Source organism: Phoxinus phoxinus, assembly GCF_949152265.1.
Source record: "Phoxinus phoxinus genome assembly, chromosome: 8".
Classification (NCBI taxonomy): domain Eukaryota; kingdom Metazoa; phylum Chordata; class Actinopteri; order Cypriniformes; family Leuciscidae; genus Phoxinus; species Phoxinus phoxinus.
In genome coordinates this window covers 38,582,001-38,602,000 of record NC_136883.1, presented here as the reverse complement: position 1 = coordinate 38,602,000, position 20,000 = coordinate 38,582,001, and the positions used below count along the sequence as shown (strand labels likewise).

Here is a 20,000-nt window from a genome sequence, read left to right as displayed (position 1 = left end):
GCATCCCAAACTTTACACCACTGCACCCCACGCTTTACACCACTGCATCCCAAACTTTACACCACTGCACCCCACGCTTTACACCACTGCATCCCAAACTTTACACCACTGCACCCCACGCTTTACACCACTGCACCCCACGCTTTACACCACTGCATCCCAAACTTTACACCACAGCACCCCACGCTTTACACCACTGCATCCCAAACTTTACACCACTGCACCCCACGCTTTACACCACTGCATCCCACTCTTTACACCACTGCACCCCACGCTTTACACCACTGCATCCCAAACTTTACACCACTGCACCCCACGCTTTACACCACTGCATCCCACTCTTTACACCACTGCATCCCAAACTTTACACCACTGCACCCCACGCTTTACACCACTGCATCCCAAACTTTACACCACTGCACCCCACTCTTTACACCACTGCACCCCACGCTTTACACCACTGCACCCCACGCTTTACACCACTGCACCCCACGCTTTACACCACTGCACCCCACGCTTTACACCACTGCACCCCACGCTTTACACCACTGCACCCCACTCTTTACACCACTGCATCCCACACTTTACACCACTGCATCCCACACTTTACACCACTGCATCCCACACTTTACACCACTGCATCCCACACTTTACACCACTGCATCCCACACTTTACACCACTGCACCCCACTCTTTACACCACTGCATCCCACACTTTACACCACTGCACCCCACTCTTTACACCACTGCATCCCACGCTTTACACCACTGCATCCCACGCTTTACACCACTGCACCCCACGCTTTACACCACTGCACCCCACGCTTTACACCACTGCATCCCACACTTTACACCACTGCACCCCACTCTTTACACCACTGCATCCCACGCTTTACACCACTGCACCCCACTCTTTACACCACTGCATCCCACACTTTACACCACTGCACCCCACTCTTTACACCACTGCACCCCACTCTTTACACCACTGCATCCCACACTTTACACCACTGCACCCCACTCTTTACACCACTGCACCCCACGCTTTACACCACTGCACCCCACGCTTTACACCACTGCACCCCACGCTTTACACCACTGCACCCCACGCTTTACACCACTGCACCCCACGCTTTACACCACTGCACCCCACTCTTTACACCACTGCATCCCACACTTTACACCACTGCATCCCACACTTTACACCACTGCATCCCACGCTTTACACCACTGCACCCCACGCTTTACACCACTGCACCCCACGCTTTACACCACTGCACCCCACGCTTTACACCACTGCACCCCACGCTTTACACCACTGCACCCCACGCTTTACACCACTGCACCCCACGCTTTACACCACTGCACCCCACTCTTTACACCACTGCATCCCACACTTTACACCACTGCATCCCACACTTTACACCACTGCATCCCACGCTTTACACCACTGCACCCCACGCTTTACACCACTGCATCCCACGCTTTACACCACTGCACCCCACGCTTTACACCACTGCACCCCACGCTTTACACCACTGCACCCCACGCTTTACACCACTGCACCCCACGCTTTACACCACTGCACCCCACGCTTTACACCACTGCACCCCACTCTTTACACCACTGCATCCCACACTTTACACCACTGCATCCCACACTTTACACCACTGCATCCCACACTTTACACCACTGCACCCCACTCTTTACACCACTGCATCCCACGCTTTACACCACTGCATCCCACACTTTACACCACTGCATCCCACACTTTACACCACTGCACCCCACTCTTTACACCACTGCATCCCACACTTTACACCACTGCACCCCACTCTTTACACCACTGCACCCCACGCTTTACACCACTGCATCCCACACTTTACACCACTGCATCCCACGCTTTACACCACTGCACCCCACTCTTTACACCACTGCATCCCACACTTTACACCACTGCACCCCACTCTTTACACCACTGCATCCCACGCTTTACACCACTGCATCCCACTCTTTACACCACTGCACCCCACGCTTTACACCACTGCATCCCAAACTTTACACCACTGCACCCCACGCTTTACACCACTGCATCCCACTCTTTACACCACTGCATCCCAAACTTTACACCACTGCACCCCACGCTTTACACCACTGCATCCCAAACTTTACACCACTGCACCCCACTCTTTACACCACTGCATCCCACTCTTTACACCACTGCATCCCACTCTTTACACCACTGCATCCCACTCTTTACACCACTGCATCCCACGCTTTACACCACTGCACCCCACTCTTTACACCACTGCATCCCACGCTTTACACCACTGCATCCCACACTTTACACCACTGCACCCCACACTTTACACCACTGCACCCCACTCTTTACACCACTGCACCCCACTCTTTACACCACTGCATCCCACACTTTACACCACTGCACCCCACTCTTTACACCACTGCATCCCACTCTTTACACCACTGCATCCCACGCTTTACACCACTGCATCCCACACTTTACACCACTGCATCCCACGCTTTACACCACTGCATCCCACGCTTTACACCACTGCATCCCACACTTTACACCACTGCATCCCACGCTTTACACCACTGCATCCCACGCTTTACACCACTGCACCCCACGCTTTACACCACTGCACCCCACGCTTTACACCACTGCATCCCACACTTTACACCACTGCACCCCACGCTTTACACCACTGCACCCCACGCTTTACACCACTGCATCCCACGCTTTACACCACTGCATCCCACGCTTTACACCACTGCACCCCACGCTTTACACCACTGCACCCCACGCTTTACACCACTGCATCCCACTCTTTACACCACTGCATCCCACGCTTTACACCACTGCACCCCACTCTTTACACCACTGCATCCCACGCTTTACACCACTGCATCTCACACTTTACACCACTGCACCCCACTCTTTACACCACTGCATCCCACGCTTTACACCACTGCACCCCACTCTTTACACCACTGCATCCCACTCTTTACACCACTGCACCCCACTCTTTAGACCACTGCACCCCACTCTTTACACCACTGCACCCCACTCTTTACACCACTGCATCCCACACTTTACACCACTGCACCCCACTCTTTACACCACTGCACCCCACTCTTTAGACCACTGCACCCCACTCTTTACACCACTGCACCCCACGCTTTAGATTGCACTTATAGTATACACACACTAGTGCTTGATTTATATAAAAGTGGCCATGGAAGTGATTGTAACACCTGAATTAAATGATTTGGAAGGGTGTCCCAATACGTTTGGCAGTATAGTGTAGATAGATAGATAGACAAACAGACAGGCAGACCCCGGGCATGATGATGTTCTCCACGTCCTGCATGATGCGGCTCCAGTCCTCAGGCTCGTACGGGGCGCTGCTGGGCAGAAGAGGACGCATGAACCCCGGCTGAACATCCGGAACCACCCGCCGCTCACGGATCCGTGTAAGATACTGCTGTATGAAGTCCACCATCTCCTTCCCTACACACACACAGTCAACACACACACACAATAGAGGAACATCAACAGATTAGAACAAACACGCCCAGCAACCAACGGCCGTCATTTCACCGTCTCTGTTAACTATAGACCCTGTTAACACTTCTAGACAAAAAAAAAACTTGAATTGGGTACATGTTGTTTTTGCCAAAATAACTTGCGAGATAAATTATATTCCATAATGTTAGCCAAGTCAACAGTGATTACAATGTGATTGGTTTGATTTAATTTCTATGCTCTTTGTAGCCCACTTATAGTCAAAACTGATTCATTGTAGTTTTTGGCCAGGCAGAGCATGAGATGGTTGATATCCCATCATATTACCAATGTCAATAATATCTACAAGATGTAAGTGTAATTTCATGTCATGGTAAATCTGTAGTCATGATTTAGCTATTAAACGACTATTAGACGTCTTTTAAATGCAAAATTGCTTGCTGGGCACTGTGAGGTCACGGCCAATACAAGACCGAACAACATTAGAGAAAAGTAATAAAACAAAAGATGAAGAGTACCGACACACACATATTACAGCAGAACATCAATATAAAATACATGTAATGCAAGAAAATGACCTTACAATACTTCAGAAGATAACAATAGCATTCAAACTATTTAAAGTGATAAAAAGTTCTCAATGTCAAATGTTGAAGGAAATAACTATAGTCCTTCATCTATGGATCAAGAGTTATTAAAGCTAAACCTGTTAGCTGTGTCCTGCAAAACCCATATTAAGCCATTCTTGTATAATTATTAGATGTTCATTACCTCTCTGCACGTATTCTTGCTCCTGCATCCCGTCGGTCAGAGGAAGATCCGCTGTGTGTGTGTGTGTGTGTGCTCCAGCTCTCACACACTCTTATAGCCACTGCCCGCTGACGCAAACCGACACACACACTCTCCACAAAGACACCTTTGATTCAGGCTGTACGTGAGTGTCCGTCAAACACAGATCTGACTTTATGAGCACTGAGGAAACATCAATCCATATCTACAATATATGTGTTTGAACAATCCCAACAACAATATTCCCTCTACAGACTCTGACAGATGCTGGAATACTGAAAAAAACATTTTATTGTGCATTTATTCAGCATTTTTACATAGCAAAAGTCTGAGATCCTCCTCAAAGAAACAAAATCCATCCAGTTTGTCTTTTAAAAATAATAATCTTTCTGACAGAAAAACTGCATCACACACACCAGGCGTGTGGAAGCTATACACACTTGATTTATGTTGATGATCAGTGAGGATCTGAGGAAACTGAATCTTACGAGTCTGATGATGAAAGACTTGATCAGACGCGACCTGTAGATGAATCTCAACCCAGAGCATAAAACATCGTCACATTATTACACAAGTAAACGTTTTGAGGGGTTGTTTCCTCGTTATTCAGAGGCCGATGGAGGATAAGGGTCAGAATCGAACCCGCATCGGCCACAGGAGCACCACAGACTCAGAAGTGAAACCGCGAGTTATAGCGGCGGCGATTAGGGGTCAAGAGAGGCACGGTGATTATCAGAACACTGCAACAATGAGCCATTAAAGAGATTTTTTGTTTATTTTAGTAAAAATAGCTGAAAAAAAAATCACAATTACAATCACTTTCAATGTGATTTAATAGTTATGAATTTTGACCAATAGGTGGCGCTGTGACCAAACTGATGTGGGGCAGTGTGAGGACAATAACACACTCAATAATTTTGGCATTCATGCTATCAACTTCATTGTTGGATACAATTACAGTTTTTTTTTTTTTATCTTTTAATGCGTTTCTGCTGGAATGGTCTGTAGATAATCTGACCAACGGTTTCATTAAAATAAGCAAAACCTCTTGAGTACCTTCAGGCCATGACACACACGAGTTCTGTAACGATACGCTAATGCATGCGAAAATTACAGCATTTTACGAAAAAAAAACCTAGTTGACATGCAATAATTGTGTTTCATTCGACTTGGTGTGTTGCACTGAATTAATAGAGACTTCATGATTTTTGGGAATACCCTTCAGAAGTTAAAGGCAAAAATATCCATACTTCATATCTCCTGACCTGTAGGTGGCGCTAGTGTCCTCAGTTCATGCTTGTGATGACATGAACCCCAACCCTTTTTTTCAAAAAAATTCTAAATGTCGGAAACAGACATCTTGAGCAAAGAACTTAGTTAATATTCAAAAAGTTATTAGAATAAACGTGAATGGTGGCGCTAGAGGGAGTTAATGATGAGACTGTCCTCCATCTGTGTGCCGAATTACATCATTTCCTGTAAGCAGTTCGATGTGTAAAGATGAAACACTGACGGATACGACACACACACCTTCAGAGCTCGGCCCCTAATGACCGACACTGATCCGGTCACAGAAAGCACAGTGTGTCCAGTGTGTGTGTGTGTGTGTGTTTCAGGCGTGTTTCTTCCCGCTCTGGCGTGTGATGGCCATGTGTGTGTGTGTGTGTCCGATGTGTGTGTGTGTGTGTCCGGTGTGTGTGTGTGTGTGTGTGTCCGGTGTGTGTTAGGCGTGTTTCTTCCCGCTCTGGCGTGTGATGGCCATGTGTGTGTGTGTGTGTGTGTGTGTGTGTGTCCGGTGTGTGTGTGTGTGTGTGTGTCCGGTGTGTGTATGTGTGTGTGTGTGTTAGGCGTGTTTCTTCCCGCTCTGGCGTGTGATGGCCATGTGTGTGTGTGTGTGTGTGTGTGTGTGTCCGGTGTGTGTGTGTGTGTCCGGTGTGTGTGTGTGTGTGTTAGGCGTGTTTCTTCCCGCTCTGGCGTGTGATGGCCTCCAGCTTCTGCCGGTACGCTTCGGCCTCCTGCTCCTTCTTTAGGAACTGCTGTCGGTATCTCTGCGCCTCACGGTTCGCCTCCTCCAGCTGCTTCAGAAGAGACACTTTCTCCTGTCACACACACACACACACACACACACACACACACACACACACACACACACACACACACACACACACACACACACACACACACACAGTCAGACAGACTGTTTACATGTTCATCACTGGATAACACATGTACATGTTATGTGTCAGATGCTGGTGTGAGAGGGATTGTGGCCTGTGTGTGTGTATATGTGAGTGTGTGTGTGTGAGTGTGTGTGTGTGTGTGTGTGTGACTGTGTGTCGCACCTGGAAGTCCTCTAGCGAGAGCGTTTGCTGTATCTGAATGTCTTGTGTTTCTATCATCTGATCCTCGTCTTCTTCTTTCACTCGCTGCCGTTTGACTGACGGTTCGTCGCTGATCACCGTTTCCTCTGCGACCTCTGTGTCCGACACCGTCAGCACTGCAGGAACACACACACTGAGTGAGACCAACGAGTAACACACACACACACACGGCCGGATCCGGGCCGTATCCAGATCAGATGGAGGACCAGCACCTAGACACGACCACAACACATGATGCAGTCAGCCGGATCCGGGCCGTATCCAGATCAGATGGAGGACCTGCGCCTAGACACGACCACAACACATGATGTAGTCAGCCGGATCCGGGCCGTAGCCAGATCAGATGGAGGACCTGCGCCTAGACACGACCACAACACATGATGTAGTCAGCCGGATCCGGGCCGTAGCCAGATCAGATGGAGGACCTGCGCCTAGACACGACCACAACACATGATGTAGTCAGCCGGATCCGGGCCGTAGCCAGATCAGATGGAGGACCTGCGCCTAGACACGACCACAACACATGATGTAGTCAGCCGGATCCGGGCCGTATCCAGATCAGATGGTGGACCTGCGCCTAGACACGACCACAACACATGATGTAGTCAGCCGGATCCAGATCAGATGGAGGACCTGCGCCTAGACACGACCACAACACATGATGTAGTCAGCCGGATCCGGCCGTATCCAGATCAGATGGAGGACCTGCGCCTAGACACGACCACAACACATGATGTAGTCAGCCGGATCCGGATCAGATGGAGGACCTGCACCTAGACACGACCACAACACATGATGTAGTCAGCCGGATCCGGGCCGTATCCAGATCAGATGGAGGACCTGCGCCTAGACACGACCACAACACATGATGCAGTCAGCCGGATCCGGGCCGTATCCAGATCAGATGGAGGACCTGCGCCTAGACACGACCACAACACATGATGTAGTCAGCCGGATCCGGGCCGTATCCAGATCAGATGGAGGACCTGCGCCTGGACACGACCACAACACATGATGTAGTCAGCCGGATCCGGCCGTATCCAGATCAGATGGAGGACCTGCGCCTGGACACGACCACAACACATGATGTAGTCAGCCGGATCCGGCCGTATCCAGATCAGATGGAGGACCTGTGCCTAGACACGACCACAACACATGATGTAGTCAGCCGGATCCGGGCCGTATCCAGATCAGATGGAGGACCTGCGCCTAGACACGACCACAACACATGATGTAGTCAGCCGGATCCGGGCCGTATCCAGATCAGATGGAGGACCTGCGCCTGGACACGACCACAACACATGATGTAGTCAGCCGGATCCGGCCGTATCCAGATCAGATGGAGGACCTGCGCCTAGACACGACCACAACACATGATGCAGTCAGCCGGATCCGGGCCGTATCCAGATCAGATGGAGGACCTGCGCCTAGACACGACCACAACACATGATGTAGTCAGCCGGATCCGGGCCGTATCCAGATCAGATGGAGGACCTGCGCCTGGACACGACCACAACACATGATGTAGTCAGCCGGATCCGGGCCGTATCCAGATCAGATGGAGGACCTGCGCCTAGACACGACCACAACACATGATGTAGTCAGCCGGATCCGGCCGTATCCAGATCAGATGGAGGACCTGCGCCTGGACACGACCACAACACATGATGTAGTCAGCCGGATCCGGGCCGTATCCAGATCAGATGGAGGACCTGCACCTAGACACGACCACAACACATGATGTAGTCAGCCGGATCCGGCCGTATCCAGATCAGATGGAGGACCTGCGCCTGGACACGACCACAACACATGATGTAGTCAGCCGGATCCGGGCCGTATCCAGATCAGATGGAGGACCTGTGCCTAGACACGATCACAACACATGATGTAGTCAGCCGGATCCGGGCCGTATCCAGATCAGATGGAGGACCTGCGTCTAGACACGACCACAACACATGATGTAGTCAGCCGGATCCGGGCCGTATCCAGATCAGATGGAGGACCTGCGTCTAGACACGACCACAACACATGATGTAGTCAGCCGGATCCGGGCCGTATCCAGATCAGATGGTGGACCTGCGCCTAGACACGACCACAACACATGATGCAGTCAGCCGGATCCGGGCCGTATCCAGATCAGATGGAGGACCTGTGCCTAGACACGACCACAACACATGATGCAGTCAGCCGGATCCGGCCGTATCCAGATCAGATGGAGGACCTGCGCCTGGACACGACCACAACACATGATGCAGTCAGCCGGATCCGGCCGTATTCAGATCAGATGGTGGACCTGCGCCTAGACACGACCACAACACATGATGCAGTCAGCCGGATCCGGGCCGTATCCAGATCAGATGGAGGACCTGTGCCTAGACACGACCACAACACATGATGCAGTCAGCCGGATCCGGGCCGTATCCAGATCAGATGGAGGACCTGCGCCTGGACACGACCACAACACATGATGCAGTCAGCCGGATCCGGCCGTATCCAGATCAGATGGAGGACCTGCGCCTGGACACGACCACAACACATGATGTAGTCAGCCGGATCCGGCCGTATCCAGATCAGATGGAGGACCTGCGCCTAGACACGACCACAACACATGATGCAGTCAGCCGGATCCGGCCGTATCCAGATCAGATGGAGGACCTGCGTCTAGACACGACCACAACACATGATGCAGTCAGCCGGATCCGGGCCGTATCCTGATCAGATGGAGGACCTGCGCCTGGACACGACCACAACACATGATGTAGTCAGCCGGATCCGGGCCGTATCCAGATCAGATGGAGGACCTGCGTCTAGACACGACCACAACACATGATGTAGTCAGCCGTATCCGGGCCGTATCCAGATCAGATGGAGGACCTGCGCCTAGACACGACCACAACACATGATGTAGTCAGCCGGATCCGGCCGTATCCAGATCAGATGGAGGACCTGCGCCTAGACACAACCACAACACATGATGTAGTCAGCCGGATCCGGGCCGTATCCAGATCAGATGGAGGACCTGCGTCTAGACACGACCACAACACATGATGTAGTCAGCCGTATCCGGGCCGTATCCAGATCAGATGGAGGACCTGCGCCTAGACACGACCACAACACATGATGTAGTCAGCCGGATCCGGGCCGTATCCAGATCAGATGGAGGACCTGCGCCTAGACACGTCCACAACACATGATGCAGTCAGCCGGATCCGGGCCGTATCCAGATCAGATGGAGGACCTGCGCCTAGACACGTCCACAACACATGATGCAGTCAGCCGTATCCGGGCCGTATCCAGATCAGATGGAGGACCTGCGCCTAGACACGGCCACAACACATGATGTAGTCAGCCGGATCCGGGCCGTATCCAGATCAGATGGAGGACCTGCGCCTAGACACGACCACAACACATAATGTAGTCAGCCGGATCCGGCCGTATCCAGATCAGATGGAGGACCTGTGCCTAGACACGACCACAACACATGATGTAGTCAGCCGGATCCGGCCGTATCCAGATCAGATGGAGGACCTGCGCCTAGACACGACCACAACACATGATGTAGTCAGCCGGATCCAGATCAGATGGAGGACCTGCGCCTAGACACGACCACAACACATGATGTAGTCAGCCGGATCCGGCCGTATCCAGATCAGATGGAGGACCTGTGCCTAGACACGACCACAACACATGATGTAGTCAGCCGGATCCGGCCGTATCCAGATCAGATGGAGGACCAGCACCTAGACACGACCACAACACATGATGTAGTCAGCCGGATCCGGGCCGTATCCAGATCAGATGGAGGACCTGCGCCTAGACACGACCACAACACATGATGTAGTCAGCCGGATCCGGCCGGATCCAGATCAGATGGAGGACCTGTGCCTAGACACGACCACAACACATGATGTAGTCAGCCGGATCCGGCCGTATCCAGATCAGATGGAGGACCTGCGCCTAGACACGACCACAACACATGATGTCAAGTCAAGTCAAGTCAAGAATATTTGTATAGCGCTTTTCACAATACAGATTGTATCAAAGCAGCTTCACAGTATTAAATTAAAAAAAATAATAAAACGTCCATGTTTGGTAATGCTAATCAATAGTAATATTGATTGATTCATTAAATTGAATATCCCCATGATGTAGTCAGCCGGATGTATGATGTAGTCAGCCGGATCCGGCCGTATCCAGATCAGATGGAGGACCTGCGTCTAGACACGACCACAACACATGATGTAGTCAGCCGGATCCGGCCGTATCCAGATCAGATGGAGGACCTGTGCCTAGACACGACCACAACACATAATGTAGTCAGCCGTATCCGGGCCGTATCCAGATCAGATGGAGGACCTGCGCCTAGACACGACCACAACACATGATGTAGTCAGCCGGATCCGGGCCGTATCCAGATCAGATGGAGGACCTGTGCCTAGACACGACCACAACACATAATGTAGTCAGCCGTATCCGGGCCGTATCCAGATCAGATGGTGGACCTGCGCCTAGACACGACCACAACACATGATGTAGTCAGCCGGATCCGGCCGTATCCAGATCAGATGGAGGACCTGCGCCTGGACACGACCACAACACATGATGTAGTTAGCCGGATCCGGCCGTATCCAGATCAGATGGAGGACCTGCGTCTAGACACGACCACAACACATGATGTAGTCAGCCGGATCCGGCCGTATCCAGATCAGATGGAGGACCTGCGCCTAGACACGACCACAACACATGATGTAGTCAGCCGGATCCGGCCGTATCCAGATCAGATGGAGGACCTGCGTCTAGACACGACCACAACACATGATGTAGTCAGCCGGATCCGGCCGTATCCAGATCAGATGGAGGACCTGCGCCTAGACACGACCACAACACATGATGTAGTCAGCCGGATCCGGCCGTATCCAGATCAGATGGAGGACCTGCGTCTAGACACGACCACAACACATGATGTAGTCAGCCGGATCCGGCCGTATCCAGATCAGATGGAGGACCTGCGCCTAGACACGACCACAACACATGATGTAGTCAGCCGGATCCGGCCGTATCCAGATCAGATGGAGGACCTGCGTCTAGACACGACCACAACACATGATGTAGTCAGCCGGATCCGGGCCGTATCCAGATCAGATGGAGGACCTGTGCCTAGACACGACCACAACACATGATGTAGTCAGCCGGATCCGGCCGTATCCAGATCAGATGGTGGACCTGTGCCTAGACACGACCACAACACATGATGTAGTCAGCCGTATCCGGGCCGTATCCAGATCAGATGGTGGACCTGTGCCTAGACACGACCACAACACATGATGTAGTCAGCCGGATCCGGGCCGTATCCAGATCAGATGGAGGACCTGCGTCTAGACACGACCACAACACATGATGTAGTCAGCCGGATCCGGACCGTATCCAGATCAGATGGAGGACCTGTGCCTAGACACGACCACAACACATGATGTAGTCAGCCGGATCCGGGCCGTATCCAGATCAGATGGAGGACCTGCGCCTAGACACGACCACAACACATGATGTAGTCAGCCGGATCCGGCCGTATCCAGATCAGATGGAGGACCTGCGCCTAGACACGACCACAACACATGATGCAGTCAGCCGGATCCGGCCGTATCCAGATCAGATGGAGGACCTGCGCCTAGACACGACCACAACACATGATGTAGTCAGCCGGATCCGGGCCGTATCCAGATCAGATGGAGGACCTGCGCCTAGACACGATCACAACACATGATGTAGTCAGCCGGATCCGGGCCGTATCCAGATCAGATGGAGGACCTGCGCCTGGACACGACCACAACTCATGATGTAGTCAGCCGGATCCGGCCGTATCCAGATCAGATGGAGGACCAGCACCTAGACACGACCACAACACATGATGTAGTCAGCCGTATCCGGGCCTGAATGTTCTGATCCAATCTCACTTCTGACCTGTAATGCCTGAATCATAATCATAAACTGTTCATTCGTTGGCCAGAGGAGAACTGAGCGGCTGGGTCTGGTTTCTCACAAGGTTTTTTCTCCATTCTGTCACTGATGGAGTTTTGGTTACACTGTCGCCTTTGGCTTTTGTCTTGCTTAGTTGGTGAAATTTAATTTAATATTCAGCAATATTATTGATCTCCTGCATTGACAGCATTATATGAGAACTGAACTGAGCTGAACAATGACATTGCGGTTTTCTACAGAGCGGCTATATATAAATTAACTAAATTAAAAACGTATTTTCAACAAAAATTAGCCATCACTAATTTTCTTTAGTCATCACGCTATTCTCTTCTATAAACACATTTTGTTGCATTATTTTCCTGTTATCTCTATAAAGCTGCTGTAAAAAGAGCTTTATTAATAAATGTGGCGTGACGAGACACACTCACTCACACACTCACAATAATACTCATACACTGATTATCACACTCACTCACACACACACACACACTCACAATTTTCTGCGGCTGAAACACTGACTGATGATTAAATGAGACTTCTGACGTTCCTTCTGATGTTCATCATGTTCATCTGCTGCTGTAACTCGAGGAAGAGATGATCGGCTCAACATTACAGACACAAACACATTTACTGACTGAACTTCATCATGAACTGACAGCTGAGACTTTCTTTCATATCAAAATATTTCGTATCGTAGCTTATTGCGATTATGGGATGGCATAAGCAACAGATATCGTTTAGTGAAGCTTTAGTCATTCATCAACTGAAAACAGCGTCTAAAAGATGCATTCTGGGGATTTCAGAATCAAACCGCTTCCGTGTCACTCACCCTGCTGCCCATCAGGCATGGTGACTATTATGGGCTGGCTGATGCCCGTGCCCGTCTGCAGGTTGCCCAGCTGAATGCCGTCTGTTACTATGGTGATGACCTGCTGACCTCCAGAGCTCACAACCTGCTGGATAGCCCCGTCCACTGTGTCTGCAGTGATGAGCTCGTCTGAGAGAGCGAGAGAGGGAGAGAGAGAGAGCGAGAGAGAGAGCGAGAGAGGGAGAGGGAGAGAGAGAGAGAGAGAGAGAGAGAGAGAGGGAGAGAGAGAGAGAGAGGGAGAGAGAGAGAGAGAGAGAGAGAGATGCTCAATATTTCCACTCTAGATGTAGTTCCTCTGAACCGCAGCATCAGGAGCATCAGCTCATCTCTCGCTCTAATCACAGGCTTTGATGATCCTCTGTTTGTGCAAATAACAGCAATTTTAATGTTAAAATCATGTCATGCGTCAGATCAAGTGTGTGTGTGTGTGTGTGTGTGTGTGTGTGTGTGTGTGTGTGTGTGTGTGTGTGTGTGTGTGTGTGCACAAAGGCCTCTTTCATCAGGATTTGGCGTTACCTGTGTGTTTGCTGTGTCCCGGCGAGACGATGCCGGCGAGGTTCACGACTCCTCCCGGGCCGATGATGAACTGCGGAGTGGACGTGTGGATGGTCAGAGTCTCGGGACTCTCGGGGTTCGTGTTGATCTGGTTCTGCATCGCCACCTGACACACAGTCACACAGTACCAGTGTTGGGGAAAGTTACTTTTGAAGTAATGCAATACAATATTGGATCACTCGCCCAAAAAAGTAACTAATTGCGTTACTGAATTACTTTTTATGAAAAGTGATGCGTCACATTACTTTTGCGTTACTTTTTCTCACCTGGGCCAATATTTCTCACCAATATTATTAATTATAATATTACCTTAATCTGCACGTTTATAACATTACCGGCCCTTAATCTGCACGTTTATAACATTACCGGCCCTTAATCTGCACGATTATAACATTACCGGCCCTTAATCTGCACGTTTATAACATTACCGGCCCTTAATCTGCACGTTTATAACATTACCGGCCCTTAATCTGCACGTTTATAACATTACCGGCCCTTAATCTGCACGTTTATAACATTACCGGCCCTTAATCTGCACGTTTATAACATTACCGGCCCTTAATCTGCACGTTTATAATATTACCGGCCCTTAATCTGCACGTTTATAACATTACCGGCCCTTAATCTGCACGATTATAACATAACCGGCCCTTAATCTGCTCGTTTATAACATAACCGGCCCTTAATCTGCTCGTTTATAACATTACCGGCCCTTAATCTGCACGTTTATAACATTACCGGCCCTTAATCTGCACGATTATAACATTACCGGCCCTTAATCTGCACGATTATAACATTACCGGCCCTTAATCTGCACGATTATAACATAACCGGCCCTTAATCTGCTCGTTTATAACATTACCGGCCCTTAATCTGCACGTTTATAACATTACCGGCCCTTAATCTGCACGATTATAACATTACCGGCCCTTAATCTGCACGATTATAACATAACCGGCCCTTAATCTGCTCGTTTATAACATTACCGGCCCTTAATCTGCACGTTTATAACATTACCGGCCCTTAATCTGCACGATTATAACATTACCGGCCCTTAATCTGCACGTTTATAACATTACCGGCCCTTAATCTGCACGTTTATAACATTACCGGCCCTTAATCTGCTCGTTTATAACATTACCGGCCCTTAATCTGCACGATTATAACATTACCGGCCCTTAATCTGCACGATTATAACATAACCGGCCCTTAATCTGCACAATTATAACATTACCGGCCCTTAATCTGCACGATTATAACATTACCGGCCCTTAATCTGCACGTTTATAACATTACCGGCCCTTAATCTGCACGTTTATAACATTACCGGCCCTTAATCTGCACGTTTATAACATTACCGACCCCTTAATCTGCACGTTTATAACATTACCGACCCCTTAATCTGCACGTTTATAACATTACCGACCCCTTAATCTGCACGTTTATAACATTACCGGCCCTTAATCTGCACGTTTATAACATTACCGGCCCTTATTCTGCACGTTTATAACATTACCGACCCCTTAATCTGCACGTTTATAACATTACCGACCCCTTAATCTGCACGTTTATAACATTACCGACCCCTTAATCTGCACGTTTATAACATTACCGGCCCTTAATCTGCACGTTTATAACATTACCGGCCCTTATTCTGCACGTTTATAACATTACCGACCCCTTAATCTGCACGTTTATAACATTACCGACCCCTTAATCTGCACGTTTATAACATTACCGACCCCTTAATCTGCACGTTTATAACATTACCGACCCCTTAATCTGCACGTTTATAACATTACCGACCCCTTAATCTGCACGTTTATAACATTACCGGCCCTTAATCTGCACGTTTATAACATTACCGGCCCTTAATCTGCACGATCATAACATTACCGGCCCTTAATCTGCTCGTTTATAACATTACCGGCCCTAAATCTGCACGATTATAACATTACCGGCCCTTAATCTGCACGATTATAACATTACCGGCCCTTAATCTGCACGTTTATAACATTACCGGCCCTTAATCTGCACGTTTATAACATTACCGGCCCTTAATCTGCCCGTTTATAACATTACCGGCCCTTAATCTGCCCGTTTATAACATTACCGGCCCTTAATCTGCACGTTTATAACATTACCGGCCCTTAATCTGCACGTTTATAACATTACCGACCCCTTAATCTGCACGTTTATAACATTACCGACCCCTTAATCTGCACGTTTATAACATTACCGACCCCTTAATCTGCACGTTTATAACATTACCGGCCCTTAATCTGCACGTTTATAACATTACCGGCCCTTATTCTGCACGTTTATAACATTACCGACCCCTTAATCTGCACGTTTATAACTTTACCGACCCCTTAATCTGCACGTTTATAACATTACCGACCCCTTAATCTGCACGTTTATAACATTACCGACCCCTTAATCTGCACGTTTATAACATTACCGACCCCTTAATCTGCACGTTTATAACATTACCGGCCCTTAATCTGCACGTTTATAACATTACCGGCCCTTAATCTGCACGATCATAACATTACCGGCCCTTAATCTGCTTGTTTATAACATTACCGGCCCTTAATCTGCACGATTATAACATTACCGGCCCTTAATCTGCACGATTATAACATTACCGGCCCTTAATCTGCACGTTTATAACATTACCGGCCCTTAATCTGCACGTTTATAACATTATCGGCCCTTAATCTGCACGTTTATAACATTACCGGCCCTTAATCTGCCCGTTTATAACATTATCGGCCCTTAATCTGCAAGTTTATAACATTACCGGCCCTTAATCTGCACGTTTATAACATTACCGGCCCTTAATCTGCACGATCATAACATTACCGGCCCTTAATCTGCTCGTTTATAACATTACCGGCCCTTAATCTGCACGTTATAATATTACCGGCCCTTAATCTGCACGTTTATAACATTACCGGCCCTTAATCTGCACGTTTATAACATTACCGGCCTTTAATCTGCACGATTATAACATTACCGGCCCTTAATCTGCACGTTTATAACATTACCGGCCCTTAATCTGCACGTTTATAACGTTACCGGCCCTTAATCTGCTCGTTTATAACATTACCGGCCCTTAATCTGCACGATTATAACATAACCGGCCCTTAATCTGCTCGTTTATAACATTACCGGCCCTTAATCTGCACGTTTATAACATTACCGGCCCTTAATCTGCACGATTATAACATTACCGGCCCTTAATCTGCACGTTTATAACATTACCGGCCCTTAATCTGCACGTTTATAACATTACCGGCCCTTAATCTGCTCGTTTATAACATTACCGGCCCTTAATCTGCACGATTATAACATTACCGGCCCTTAATCTGCACGATTATAACAAAACCGGCCCTTAATCTGCACGATTATAACATTACCGGCCCTTAATCTGCACGTTTATAACATTACCGGCCCTTAATCTGCACGTTTATAACATTACCGGCCCTTAATCTGCTCGTTTATAACATTACCGGCCCTTAATCTGCACGATTATAACATTACCGGCCCTTAATCTGCACGATTATAACATAACCGGCCCTTAATCTGCACGATTATAACATTACCGGCCCTTAATCTGCACGTTTATAACATTACCGGCCCTTAATCTGCTCGTTTATAACATTACCGGCCCTTAATCTGCACGATTATAACATTACCGGCCCTTAATCTGCACGATTATAACATAACCGGCCCTTAATCTGCACGATTATAACATTACCGGCCCTTAATCTGCACGATTATAACATTACCGGCCCTTAATCTGCACGTTTATAACATTACCGGCCCTTAATCTGCACGTTTATAACATTACCGACCCCTTAATCTGCACGTTTATAACATTACCGGCCCTTAATCTGCACGTTTATAACATTACCGGCCCTTAATCTGCACGTTTATAACATTACCGGCCCTTAATCTGCACGATCATAACATTACCGGCCCTTAATCTGCACGTTTATAACATTACCGACCCTTAATCTGCACGATTATAACATTACCGGCCCTTAATCTGCACGATTATAACATTACCGGCCCTTAATCTGCACGTTTATAACATTACCGACCCTTAATCTGCACGGTTATAACATTACCGGCCCTTAATCTGCACGATCATAACATTACCGGCCCTTAATCTGCACGTTTATAACATTACCGACCCTTAATCTGCACGATTATAACATTACCGGCCCTTAATCTGCACGTTTATAACATTACCGACCCTTAATCTGCACGTTTATAACATTATCGGCCCTTAATCTGCACGTTTATAACATTACCGGCCCTTAATCTGCCCGTTTATAACATTATCGGCCCTTAATCTGCACGTTTATAATATTACCGGCCCTTAATCTGCACGTTTATAACATTATCGGCCCTTAATCTGCACGTTTATAACATTACCGGCCCTTAATCTGCACGTTTATAACATTACCGGCCCTTAATCTGCCCGTTTATAACATTACCGGCCCTTAATCTGCCCGTTTATAACATTATCGGCCCTTAATCTGCCCGTTTATAACATTATCGGCCCTTAATCTGCACGTTTATAACATTACCGGCCCTTAATCTGCACGTTTATAACATTACCGGCCCTTAATCTGCACGTTTATAACATTACCGGCCCTTAATCTGCACGTTTATAACATTACCGGCCCTTAATCTGCCCGTTTATAACATTATCGGCCCTTAATCTGCACGTTTATAACATTACCGGCCCTTAATCTGCACGTTTATAACATTATCGGCCCTTAATCTGCACGTTTATAACATTACCGGCCCTTAATCTGCCCGTTTATAACATTATCGGCCCTTAATCTGCACGTTTATAACATTACCGGCCCTTAATCTGCACGATCATAACATTACCGGCCCTTAATCTGCTCGTTTATAACATTACCGGCCCTTAATCTGCACGTTTATAATATTACCGGCCCTTAATCTGCACGTTTATAACATTACCGGCCTTTAATCTGCACGATTATAACATTACCGGCCCTTAATCTGCACGTTTATAACATTACCGGCCCTTAATCTGCACGTTTATAACATTACCGGCCCTTAATCTGCACGTTTATAACATTACCGGTCCTTAATCTGCACGATCATAACATTACCGGCCCTTAATCTGCTCGTTTATAACATTACCGGCCCTTAATCTGCACGTTTATAATATTACCGGCCCTTAATCTGCACGTTTATAACATTACCGGCCTTTAATCTGCACGATTATAACATTACCGGCCCTTAATCTGCACGTTTATAACATTACCGGCCCTTAATCTGCACGTTTATAACATTACCGGCCCTTAATCTGCACGTTTATAACATTACCGGTCCTTAATCTGCACGTTTATAACATTACCGGCCCTTAATCTGCACGTTTATAACATTACCGGTCCTTAATCTGCACGATCATAACATTACCGGCCCTTAATCTGCTCGTTTATAACATTACCGGCCCTTAATCTGCACGATTATAACATTACCGGCCCTTAATCTGCACGTTTATAACATTACCGGCCCTTAATCTGCACGTTTATAACATTACCGGCCCTTAATCTGCACGTTTATAACATTACCGGCCCTTAATCTGCACGTTTATAACATTACCGGCCCTTAATCTGCACGTTTATAACATTACCGGCCCTTAATCTGCACGTTTATAACATTACCGACCCCTTAATCTGCACGATTATAACATTACCGGCCCTTAATCTGCACGTTTATAACATTACCGACCCCTTAATCTGCACGTTTATAACATTACCGGCCCTTAATCTGCAGGTTTACACGCACCAGCCGACATTTGGTTCCTCGGGTGACACAGAGACCAGTTCTA

At 48.3% G+C, this 20,000-nt stretch overlaps 2 protein-coding genes across 6 annotated transcripts in view; both read right to left on the bottom strand.

Moving 5' to 3' along the window:
• hdc (histidine decarboxylase) overlaps positions 1-4,428 on the bottom strand; it is an 18,492-nt gene extending 14,064 nt beyond the window's left edge. Inside the window, exons 1-2 of the mRNA XM_079621790.1 lie at positions 4,319-4,428; positions 3,360-3,532 (exon numbers count right to left, since the gene is read on the bottom strand). Of these exons, the coding sequence (XP_079477916.1) occupies positions 3,360-3,532; positions 4,319-4,346 (201 nt within the window). The 5' untranslated portion in view covers positions 4,347-4,428. The remainder of the gene's footprint in view (positions 1-3,359; positions 3,533-4,318) is intronic.
• A 177-nt stretch (positions 4,429-4,605) lies between these two features.
• gabpb1 (GA binding protein transcription factor subunit beta 1) overlaps positions 4,606-20,000 on the bottom strand; it is a 20,533-nt gene continuing 5,138 nt past the window's right edge. For 2 of the 5 annotated variants that reach the window (XM_079621638.1, XM_079621637.1), the window contains exons 5-8: positions 14,078-14,222; positions 13,523-13,690; positions 6,679-6,833; positions 4,618-6,435 (exon numbers count right to left, since the gene is read on the bottom strand). In XM_079621638.1, coding sequence (XP_079477764.1) covers positions 6,286-6,435; positions 6,679-6,833; positions 13,523-13,690; positions 14,078-14,222 — 618 coding nt within the window. In that variant the 3' untranslated portion in view covers positions 4,618-6,285. Of the gene's footprint in view, positions 6,436-6,678; positions 6,834-13,187; positions 13,270-13,522; positions 13,691-14,077; positions 14,223-20,000 lie in introns of all 5 variants that reach the window. The other 3 variants (XM_079621640.1, XM_079621639.1, XM_079621636.1) reach the window with 3 other exon arrangements.